Raw genomic sequence first — 11,972 nt, 5'->3', positions numbered from 1 at the left:
CTACCCATCAAGACGTGCAAGAGCCAGGCGGGGTCGGGCAAAATACACTCGACCTAAGTATACCCGAATCCCTGCCCTCTCAGACTGTACGCGGCCCCATACTGGGCGCAAGTATAGCCGAATCCCTGGCCTCTCAGCCTGTGCGCGCCTCGGCCTCGCGGCTTCCTTCACAGGTGCCGCCGACTTCGAGCTCTGGCGCGGCCCACACGCCGCCGCCGAGCCTCCAAGCGCGCCCGTTGGCTTCCCAAGACGCAGGGCTCGCGGCGATGGCCCTCTCCAGCGCCCAAGATCCCCCCTCCCCCGCTACGATGTGGCATCACCTGGCAGGGCGGGCGGCATGCTGCCCGACCCGGGGTTGGCCGCCGTCCCCATGGACATTGACTCTGGCGCTGGGTGCCCTCCTGCGTTACAGCAGCCGCCCCAGCGATCACGCGCGCTGCACGTCGGCAGCAATCGCCGCAGATTTGACGCAAAAGATGGACAAGAAGCTCGCCATGAGGAGGAGGCTGGCGTTCATGCCCCAGCGCTCAGGCTATCCGCGGCCAGCGCTCAACCGGCCTCCGTCCTCGCCGTGTACACGCACAGCGCGTCGCGGTTCGACTGCACGCTGTGCGCGTACACGGCCGCCAGCTTCGCGTCATTGAAGACGCATATAAACTCAAACCAAGTAAAGTCTGCCCGACCCCGCCTGGCTCTCGCACGTCTTGATGGCGATCCGCCAAACGGCGCGAGGTCGTGCTGGAAGGGCGGGGCTGCGCTTGGGCGGCCGAGGAGTCGCCGCACGATGCCGCTTGGCGTTCAATGGGCGCTGCATGTGCTGCACATGTGCCCGAAGTTGCACCCGCTGAATCGCCGCCGGTGCCGAGCAGTGGCACGGCGCGTGGAGGGTCCAAATCGCCATTTTGGCCTGAAGTTGAAGCCGAAACGGGGGCAAAAGTGTAACCCCCTGCCCCCTCGTCGTCGCTGATTGGACGAAAGTCGGACCAATCGGGAGCCGCCAGATCGGCCTCGTCAGCTGCGCTATAGAAAGACGCGTCGCTGCCAAGACTTGATTGGCTGGCCGTGGAGGCCTCGCTGTCCGAGGACAGGGCCCGGTCTCTGATTGGCCAGAAGAGTCGCATGGCGCGCTCTGATTTGCTAAAAAAAAAGGGTCCAAAGACCGACGACCGATGACGGAGGCGGATTAGACAAATGTAGAGAAGATAGGTGTAGTAGTTGGCCTCGCGGGGAAAGGTGTACGCCCCCGGAGACCGCTCATCCGCTGTAACGGGGTACGTAGCCCTAAGTGTACCCTGGTTACATGAAGTGTGACACTTCACACTTTAGGAGTATGACACGTCATACTCCGGGATATTTGGTACAAGGTACCAAGGTCGTTCAAAGCCAACCATTGGTTAAATGACATTGCATTTCTATAGGTAACTAATAGTTTGTATTAAACCCAAACTTAACCTACCTATAAATATACTCAGTTTACAATCTACCTTATTTAGGTCACTTCGCTCTCTTTAATTAAATAGGAGACCTGTGAACTGCCGTTCACTGAGAGTTTATATACTCTCGGAAGATAACCTTCTCTAGCGCAAGGTGCTGTGTGACCCCGTCACACTTGGTAGCACTCGTAGTCAATCCACGCCACCGCGGGTAGACTACCTGAACCTCTCCGAAGCTCGTTGTCATGGATAGGAACGACTTCTCCCATATGAACGACTCTCAGTTCGAGTCGGTTCGGAAGATGGCAGGCATCTTCGGGATGGAGGCCCTGCAGAGCCTGGTGGTATCAACACCGGCTGAGCAGCTTGAGCGCGTCAATGCATTCGACGCGTACGAGCAGGGCCTCATCGCGCATGTGCGAGAAAACCTGCAGGCTCCGGCGGCGAAAGCAAATCCGCCTCACCTGAAGCCAATACGGCTGAAGGTTAAGCCGTATGAAGGGAAGGAAGGCGAGAACCTTCACTTCTGGGTCTGAGAAGTAGAGCTCGCGATGGACGCGGCTCTGATCTCGACCGAGCAACTGCGTGTTGCTTTTGCACTCTCCAACCTTAGCGGCCGTGCTAATAGTTGGGTGTACACACGGGAAGCAACATCCCCTGGATGTTTCACATCCTGGGCTCAGGTGTGCGAAGAGCTCCGAGTCGCGTTCCTCCCGGCGAACTACGAGTACCGCCAGCGTTCGCGCTTCCTCGCATGTAAACAAGGGAGGCGCGAACTGCACGAGTATGTGCAAGAGATACGCGAGCTCACGGCGTCCCTAGTGGGAAACCCACTCAACGAACACATCAAGATGAATGTGTTCATGGACGGCCTTCGAGTGGGCCCCGCGCACACTCAGCTGTTCCGGGTGTAGTCAAACACCCTTGAAGAGGCGATTCAAGTGGCTCTTCAGGAACAGTACAGCCATCGCCAGGCGCGTACACCGGTCTCAGCGTGGCTTGGGAGTTCCTTGTCGACTCCCGGTCGAATGAGCCCCAACGGACCAGTTCCCATGGAACTCGGGTCCGCCGAACAGCGTGACATCCGCTGCTTCGGCTGCGGGAAGATGGGCCACTTCAAGCTCAACTGTCCCGCGGAACGACTCCGCAGACGGGCCTTCCCCAAGCCTGTCCTCAAGGGTCGCTGGCAGAAGCCAGGATCCCGGGGACAGGGGAACGCCGGGAGCCAGTAGGGGCGGGGCACCATACTGGGGAAGAACTAAGTCTTCGTGATGGGTGCGCGGGTGGCGCGTACCACGGGGACTTAGCCCCTGAGAGTCCTCGCACTCTCGAATCGGCGAAGAGCAGCGGCGGGTTGCTCGTAGTGCACGGATGTGTACGGGGATACGATCATCCCTTTAGAATCTTGATTGACTCTGGGGCGTCGAAGAATTTCGCACGCCGCCAGACGGTTGCTCGTAACAGCAAGAAGTTGTCCAATGCTTTGAGAGAAAGCAAGGGCAACGGGACGGTGTCAGTGCAACTGGCCGACGGGAAGGTCGTCACTGTCCCCAACGTCCAAGTGGATCTGGCCGTCAAGTTTGAAGACTTTGACAGCCTCGAACAGTTCACTGTTCTCGATATGGATCCATATGATATGATCCTGGGCATGCCCTGGCTTGAGAAGCACGAGCCCTGGATCGACTGGCGAGGCAAGGCAATCGGTGCCAGCCGCCCTGCGCAGTCCGACAGAGCATTGGTGAGTCATGTTCCCATCTCTGTCAGGACCCGGGGCGCCCGCGAGGGCTGCCAGGGTACCAAAGCATCCGGCAGATGCTTGGGAGTCGTCGACGTATATGACGACTCCGAGGATGCTTTGATGGTGGCCGCGCCCAGAAGAGGCGCCGGCCAAGTGGGTTACTTAGGTTCACAGGCGGGTAACTTAGTTCCGCAGACAGCTGCAGCTGTCATGAACACTGAGAACAACGTGTTCAGAGTGGGTAACAGAGTTCCACTCACGGTCGCCCAGACCTTAACTGAAGAGGAAGGCGTTGAACACGCTTCCTGTGTGGGTAACACAGTGCCACACGCGGTCGCCCAGACCTTAACTGAAGAGGAAGGCGTTGAACACGCTTCCTGTGTGGGTAACACAGTGCCACACGCGGTCGCCCAGACCTTGACTGAAGAGGAAGGCGCTGAACACGCTTCCTGTGTGGGTACAACAGTACCACACGAGGCCACGAGTGCCTCGGATGTCGTAGCGACGACATCCCTAGACGTGGGCAGCAAAGCTCCCCGTCACAGACGCCGTCGGCAAAGACGCCGCCGCCACCTCAAGTCGAGTCCGAATTTCGTTCCGCTCGACGTCGCTTCACGCGACTCGGAGTCCAGGGCCCGGGCTCTTTCGACAAGGCCGGTGGAAGAGTGTTATCACATCTTTGATGGCGAGACTGGTTTACCCGTCAAGGCATCTGGTGTCCACTTGGAACCGTTGCCAGAGGTTGCAGAGATACTGCACCTCGAGGAAATGACGGCTGAGTCTTTCCTGACCAACGTCAAGGCTGGAGAGATTGCTGAGATGGTACTCATGAGACCTGAGACCACTCAGGAGGAGCTGAACTCCTCCTCTGTCTTGGACGAGAACGTCCTGGAAGACATGAACAAGCAGCGTCAGGCGCGCTTGGGTTCTGAGATTATCAAGAACCCCAAGGATCCGGTGTATCCTTTGGTGACGGAGTATGCGGACGTGGTGAACAAACACCCACCGACCCAACTCCCACCGGATCGAGGCGTACGGCACGAGATTGATCTCGTGCCCGGCACAAGGTATTGTGTCACGAGGCAATGGCCTCTCCCGCGCGAACAGTGCGAGGTCTTTGATACCTTCTTCGCCGCGAAAGCGAAGGCAGGCATGGTGCGGGAGTCGAAATCCCCGCACTCGACGCCGACTTTCTGCGTTCGTAAGCCGAACGGAAGGTGGCGTCTGGTTCACGCTTATAACAAGCTGAACAACGCAACGGTGCCGGCCCAAACACCAATCCCACGAAAGGATGTGTTGTTGAACAACATGGCCGGAGCGTACTGTACAGTGCGCTGGATTTGGTAGACGGATACTACCAAATCCTGATGCGAGAGAGCGACATCCCGCTCACCGCGGTAAGCACTCCAAGCGGCATGCTTTGGGAGTGGCTCGTCATGCCGCAGGGCTTGTCTAACGCCCCGGCGACGTTTAATCGCCTGGTGACGCAATTGTTCCGCCCTTTGCGTACCTTCGTACATACGTACTTCGACGATATATTCGTCCATAGCCGTGCCGAGGGAGGCAAGACGGCCATGGAGGTGCATCTAAGTCACCTCCGTCGAGTGTTGGACGTAATGCGAGCAAACAAGCTCTACGCCAACATCGACAAGTGCGTTTTCGCGTCACCAGAGATTAAAGTTCTCGGTTGCTTCGTAAGCAACGTGGGCGTTCGAGCTGACCCAGACAAGGTCAAAGCCATAGCAGCATGGCCGACGCCCCGATCCCAGAAGGATCTTCGAAAGTGGTTGGGCTTGGCCAACTACCTTCACAAGTACAGCGCAGGGTACGCGGGCTTCGCTAAGCCCTTGTCGAGTCTCCATCAGAAGGACGTCGACTGGCGCTGGGAGCAAGAGCACCAGGATGCTTTTGACAGCATCAAGGCCAGTCTCCAAGAGGCCCCTGCCCTGGCCCTGCCGGACGAGACGAAGCCGTTTAGCGTCGTCTGCGATGCCTCCGATTACGCCATCGGATGTGCATTGCTGCAGGCCGACACGGCTGGGCACGAACGAGTCATCTCGTTCCAGTCCAGGCAGCTCAAAGCCGCCGAGCGGAACTACCCTGTCCATGACAAGGAGCTCCTGGCAATGAAATATGCCCTTGTGAAGTTCCGTGTTCACCTTCTGGGCTCTAGGCCCTTTGTGATCTACACAGACCACGCGTCCTTGAGGACGGCGACCAACTCGCCTCACCTCTCTCAAAGGATGGTGAGGTGGCTGTCCTTCTTCGCGGAATACAACTTCCGCGTCGAATACAAGCCGGGCAAGCTCAACGTGCTTGCGGACGCCCTCTCTCGGCGTCCCGACTATGAGTTGGCCCACATCACGCGGGTGACAACGGATCTATATGATCGGATACGCATGACGTATCGGGACGATGAGGCTGTCGCGCCTATCGTTAAGTTCCTTATGGCCGGAACGAGCGCGAAGTCCGACTGGCTCTCGTCACGACAGCGCTCACGGCTCCACCGATATGAGTTGAAGGAGGGCCTCCTCTATTACCGGGTGGAGCCCACTGATCCTCCACGGGTGGTCGTACCCAACGACGAGGATCTGAAGATCGACATCCTGGCGGAGGCGCATGACGCGCCCTCCAGCGGCCACTTGGGCCGCAAGAAGACCTTTCTGTCGGTATCTCAGGCCTTTTGGTGGGCCCACATGTACAAGTGGGTCGCCCGATACGTGAAGACATGTGAAACATGTCAGCGGGTTAAACCCACAGGGCACTCTTCGGCTCCACGACAGAGCCTGCCCGTACCGGCTGACTGTTGGAAGTCGATGCGTCTTGACTTCAACTTTGGGCTTCCCGCCGACGGACCCGGCAACACCGGAATTTTGGTGTTCGTGTGTCGGCTGAGCAAGATGGTACATCTTGCTCCAGCTCACGTCACTGTTACGGGCGAATAAACCGCAAGGTTGTTCGTCGATGGCGTGTTCCGCTATCATGGTCTCCCAAAGACGATTGTCTCGGACCGAGACCCGCGGTTCACTGCTGCGTTTTGGAAAACGTTGTTCCCTTTGCTGGGAACTCGTCTGCAGATGTCCACTGCGGATCATACGCAGACAGACGGCCAAAACAGAGCGCGTCAATCGAGTGCTCGAGGACACTCTGCGCAGTGTGTGCGCGGCAGCACCACGTACGTGGTCGACGCAGCTTCCAGTTGTTGAGGTTGCGCTCAACAACGCGGTGCACGCGTCCACGGGGCTCACGTCGTTCTACTTGAACGGCTTCCACCACCCCAGAGTGCCTCTCACTCTTCGAGGAGACACTGACTCCTCTATTCTAAGTGAGGGAGAGGCTCGGAAAGCCCTTTCCTCCCAGGTCTCGGATGTGAGACCAGTTTCGCTGCGGAAACAGGTGGAATCCTTTATGGATACCAAGCTGAACATTGTCAGCGGGTCCGCGATGCCATGGCAGCGGCCCAAGATAAACAAAAGGAGTACTCAGACAAACAAGGAAGAGGAAATTAAGTATATTTGAGGTTGGGGACTTAGTGTTGCTAGACACGAGGAACCTACCTCTTGACACTGTCAGCTCTGTCGGCAGCAACAAACTGAAGCACCGCTTCATCGGACCTTTTGCAGTCCTGGCCAGACATGGTGCGTCGTACACCATCGACCTTCCAAAGTCAATGACGACGCACCCGACGTTCTATTTCGGACATCTTAAGCGGTACTTTGACCCGCAGGGGGTTGCTGACTCGCAGACCCCCCTTGACCCAGCTCCTCGAAGCGAGGGCCGGTCACAGTCGCCGACGAGGGCGTCGGAGCAGGCACCCAAGCCTCGGTCGGAACGGCAAGGCTGCGGTCAAGACCGTACGCCGGAGGGGCTCCATCCGAACGGACCCCGGCGCCATACGCCGGAGGGGCTCCATCCGAACGGACCCCGGCGCCATACGCCGGAGGGGCTCCATCCGAACGGACCCCGGCGCCATACGCCAAGTACGCTGAGTACGCCGGGTACGCACCATACGCACCATACGCGTACGTCTGGGAGTGTGCCGCAGGCGGCTCCGGACGTGGCAACAAAGCCTCGATCCGTCGGATCATGCGAAAGGCCTCGTCCAGATCGGACGAAGAGGCCCGGCGATCCACCCGCAGGTGCAGGCTCGCGACCTCTCGCTCCAACAGGTCCAGGCGGCCCGCAAGACGAGCGAGCTCGTCCTGATTCCCGGCCTGGGCGGCAGCATTACCGCCAGTCCCAAGGCCAAGTGCAATCTCAAGCACGAGGACACGTTGACGGAGGCGGTCAACCTCAGGGTCCTGTGTCGGACCCGCAGTCGGAGCACTCGGACGAGAGTGGCTCTCGGGAGGCGCCGAGTACTCATACTCGTACGAGGGCACCTCCGCCCCTGCTTGACTGGAATGGAGAAGTCCACTTCCACGTGGAGCGGATCCTCCAGGAGCAACGGCGTCGCGGTAAGCGAAAGCTCCTCGTGAAGTGGAGGGGTTATGCCCACTCCAAGAACTCGTGGGAGCCGATTAAACGGCTCCTGATTGACTGCCCGAAGACTGTCGCAATCTGGGAACAAAAGTGGCGGCAGCTTCATAAATAGTCCGGGGCTTCTTGCCCGAACGGGGTACGGCCGATGAATACATACCGTACCCGCGCTCATCGTGAGCGCTAGAAGCCGCGCGCTTCAGGATGTCCCTTTGCAGCATACGCTTGCTGATCAAGTGGGCAAACCTCACACGAAGATCAGCCTGGTCCAGGATGTGGGACAGCTGCTGATCTTCATAGAGTTCCCGTAACTTCGTGGGTGAGTACTTGAGAGTCTCCACCCACGCCCAGAACATGTCCTCACAAGAACTCCACGTGGGACAGCTCTCGGGCATAACCCAGGGGTATCCCAAACAGGATAGAGACCACCCCGGGTCTCGGGCTTCTTACGACAAGTCGTAAAGTCCTTAAGGGGAATGCGGTGTGGCGCGAGAAGCACACACCGAGCAGCCTCCAAGTTGTCGACGGACAACTGTTCTTTCTGAACAAGGGCACGTTCATAGATGCCCCTAGAAGTGTGGCCGCCCACAAGGCCACGAGGAGCAGCGAGGGCCTCTAAGAAGAGGTCAGCCCCAGAGCTCTCCTCGGGAGGCCAATACCCTCTTGAGTTGATGTCAGCTCCCTGGCTGACGGGTGCCACCACCGAACCCCCACGCACACGCTGGGCAGCTTGGAACTTCTCCTGCTGCTGGTCGAGGTCATTCGAGACCTCCCGGGGCTCAACGATAGCACCCTCCTCTTCCTCTTCTTCCTCCTTCTCCTCCTCTTCATCCGAGGAGTCGAAGATACTCCGATAGGAGCGACGAGTCTCCTTCTCCTCGCCGAGTGGAGACTTAGAGGCTGTACGCTTCTTTGAGGGCTTGGTGCCTTCGGCTTTAGAGGCCTTAGCACGCACAAGACCCTCGGCAAGCGAGAGACGTTTGCGAGGATTCTCTTCCTCATCGCCACCGGCTTTGGGAGCGCCCTTAGCCTTGACGGCCGGACTCTCAGAGCGCACAGAGGTCGTGGGACTGTGATCACCTTGATCACTAGCGAGCGATTGCACGCTGTCATCTTTGTGCTCACTGGGCACTGGGCTGTGCCCTCCCACAGAGCCCGCAGGAGCATCGTGCGTGCTCTCGGACTCGGCATCTTCCTCACTGCCAGAGTTGAACTCACGTTCTATGAACCGAGGGTTCGGACGATTGTCTGAAGATGAGGGCGACGGGCTGCGGCGCTTGCTTGCGCGCTTGTCCACAGCCGCGTCACCCGAGAAACCGATCGCCTCGGAGGCCACCTGAGTAGCCTCCTTGAGTGCAGAGCCTTTGCCGTGAGGCTTAGTGCTCTTGGCTTGTGCCTTACCGGCAGCAGCCTTGGAGCGTGTCTTAGCACCGCTCTTTGCAGTGCCACGAGGCATGATAACGGTCGAAGTGGAGACCTAGACGAAGAGCGCACAGGTTGCTGCTCGAGGCTCTAACTGTGAAGTGAGCCTCCGCCGCGCTCGCGCAGCCAAGACGATGGTTTTCGACTTTGAGAATGAGAGTTTGTGACGAACACCTCTTCATTCTGATTGGTCGGTAAACCGAGGGAGGATGTAACGGGGTACGTAGCCCTAAGTGTACCCTGGTTACATGAAGTGTGACACTTCAGGAGTATGACACGTCATACTCCGGGATATTTGGTACAAGGTACCAAGGTCGTTCAAGGCCAACCATTGGTTAAATGACATTGCATTTCTATAGGTAACTAATAGTTTGTATTAAACCCAAACTTAACCTACCTATTAATATACTCAGTTTACAATCTACCTTATTTAGATCACTTCGCTCTCTTTAATTAAAGAGGGGACCTGTGAACTGCCGTTCACTGAGAGTTTGTAAACTCTCGGAAGATAACTTCCTCTAGCGCAAGGTGCTGTGTGACCCCGTCACATCCGCCGCTAGCAAGCTAGCCGCAGACGTTTGCCCAAAAATGCGAGTGAACAAGTCCGCCAAAAGGCGAAAACCAGTTTTCACAATGATTAGAACAGATACTACACTTGATCTTAGCCAAGAGGCCGAGAAGGTATGGGATTCGGCTGTACTTGGTCCCAGTATGGGGCCGCGTACAGCCTGAGAGGCCAGGGATTCGGCCGTACGGGTCTCGCGTACAGCCTGAGAGGCCAGGGAACCTCCCATACTTAGATCAAGTATGGGGCCGCGTACAGCCTGAAACGGCAGGGATTCGGGCATACTAAGAGTTAGTATATTTTGCCCGACCCCGCCTGGCTCTCGCACGTCTTGATGGCGATCCGCCAAACGGCGCGAGGTCGTGCTGGAAGGCGGGGCTGCGCTTGGGCGGCCGAGGCGTCGCCGCGCGATGCCGCTTGGCGTGCAATGGGCGCTGCATGTGTTGCACACGTGCCCAAAGTTGCACCCGCTGAATCGCCGCCGGTGCCGAGCAGTGGCACGGCGCGTGGAGGGTCCAAATCGCCATTTTGGCCTGAAGTTGAAGCCAAAACGGGGGCAAAAGTGTAAACCCCTGCCCCCTCGTCGTCGCAGATTGGCCGAAAGTCGGACCAATCGGGGGCCGCCAGATCGGCCTCGCCCGCCGCCTTATAGAAAGACGCGTCGCTGCCGAGACTTGATTGGCTGGCCGTGGAGGCCTCGCTGTCCGAGGACAGGGCCCGGTCTCTGATTGGCCAGAAGAGTCGCATAGCGCGCTCGGATTGGCCAAAAAGAAAAAGTCCGACAACCGAAGACTTGCGAGGTCGGAGGCGGATTAGAAAAGTGTAGAGAAGATCGGTGTAGTAGTTGGCCTCGCGGGGGAAAGGTGTACGCCCCCGGAGACCGCTCGTCCGCCGCTAGCGAGCTAGCCGCAGCCGAGTGCCCAAAAATGCGAGTGAAAAAGTCCGCCAAAAGGCGAAAACCAGTTTTCACACTGATTAGAACAGAAAAGTTTTGTGTATTACCATTTGGCTTACGCGTTACCAAATTTGTGATTTGGTCGCTACCTAATTGAATGTCTAAAATATAGGTGAGGCTTGCGAGTCGACCACCGAAATGGGTTTCTAGGGCGGTTCCTTACCTGGGTGGGGCTTTGTCGGCCGTCTTGGTCCTGGTTTCCGCCTAGCGGCGGCTTGTCTGGGACGGAGTCCCCCCGGTCTCCGTCGCCCGGCTGCCTCTTGGTCCTTGGCTGGGCCTCGCCTGGTGTTGGCGAGTCCGGTGCTGGCCGCAGTGTAGATTCCAGATGCGGCGGCTGGACTGGATGCATTCGGCAGACAGCTGCCGGTCCAGCCGCTTTGCATCGCGCTTGAGTAGCCCCAGGTGTGTGGTGTATACCTGGTAGTTGCCACTAGCGACCGCCCCAAGCGACCCGTACACGAGCGCCGAGAGGTGTACCTTCCATCCTTGGCGCTCGAGGTGTCGCTTGATGCGGTCGTACTTGGCTCGCTTGTGGCTGGCGATAAGGGACAGCGCCGAGCTGCTCGCGTCGTCACTCGCCTGCTCCTCAAACGCCACGGCCAGGTCGACCACCGCCACCGTCTTCTTGGTGTGGTTGTAGAGCTGGAGATCGGGCCGTAACGCGGGGCCGACGAGTGACGGCACGTATGGTTCACTCGAGCTCGATGCGGTCCCGGCGGTCCGTGGCCGACGCGTGGAGCTCACGCTCGATGCGCTTGAGCGCTCCGTCGTGCCGTCCTCGGACCGCGTCTATCGTGCTGGGACAGTGGTTTAGCACGTGAGCCGGTGTTTCGGCACGATGGCATCCTGGCTGGCGGCACCTGTCGTGCGAGCGCAGGCGCCGGCGCTTCAATACGCTGTACGTGTCCACTTGGTTAAGACGACCCGCCACCGCGAACCGGTAGTCGGCTTCCCACATGCCTCGCGGCTGCGTGAGGAAGCCGCTGCCTTCACCGCCGTGGGCACGGGCCGTCTTCCCTTGGTCCCGCATGGACGTCCAGCGGTGCCAGTGGTTATGCTTGATGTGCAGCTTCACGTGCCCAAGCACGTCCGTGTGCGTCAGCCACTTGTCGTGGTGCGGCACGCGAAGCTGGAGAGGCTGAGCTGGTGCGCCAGTGTGCGTGCTCGCGGCCGAGAGAGCGAAGGTGGCGCTGGACATCGACCCACAGCGAGCCGATGTCGCAATTGCGTCGTTTGGGAGGCGCGTGGGCCGATGTCCCGAGCTGCGAGTTTAGCAGCCGCTCGCACAGCTCCTCCTCCCGCTCCTTCCAGTGCTCGGCGTCCAAGCGGTGCTGGGCGTCGGCGACTTGGCGGAGCTGCACGCGGGCAATGCGGCGGATG

The 11,972-nt window shown here is 58.7% G+C and overlaps 1 protein-coding gene across 1 annotated transcript; it reads right to left on the bottom strand.

Annotated features, from left to right (window-relative positions):
• Positions 1-11,022: 11,022 nt before the first annotated feature.
• On the bottom strand, positions 11,023-11,622 carry PITG_00810 (uncharacterized protein; the record flags this gene model as incomplete). Its single annotated transcript, XM_002909324.1, has 3 exons — positions 11,023-11,127; positions 11,168-11,292; positions 11,337-11,622. 3 exons carry the CDS (start codon positions 11,620-11,622, stop codon positions 11,023-11,025), a joined length of 516 nt encoding a protein of 171 aa, XP_002909370.1.
• Between the last annotated feature and the right edge of the window lie 350 nt (positions 11,623-11,972).

Source organism: Phytophthora infestans, genomic scaffold, assembly GCF_000142945.1.
Source record: "Phytophthora infestans T30-4 supercont1.1 genomic scaffold, whole genome shotgun sequence".
NCBI lineage: Eukaryota > Oomycota > Peronosporomycetes > Peronosporales > Peronosporaceae > Phytophthora > Phytophthora infestans.
The sequence above is the reverse complement of the archived record's forward strand: the minus strand, read 5'-3'. Positions and strand labels throughout refer to the sequence as shown.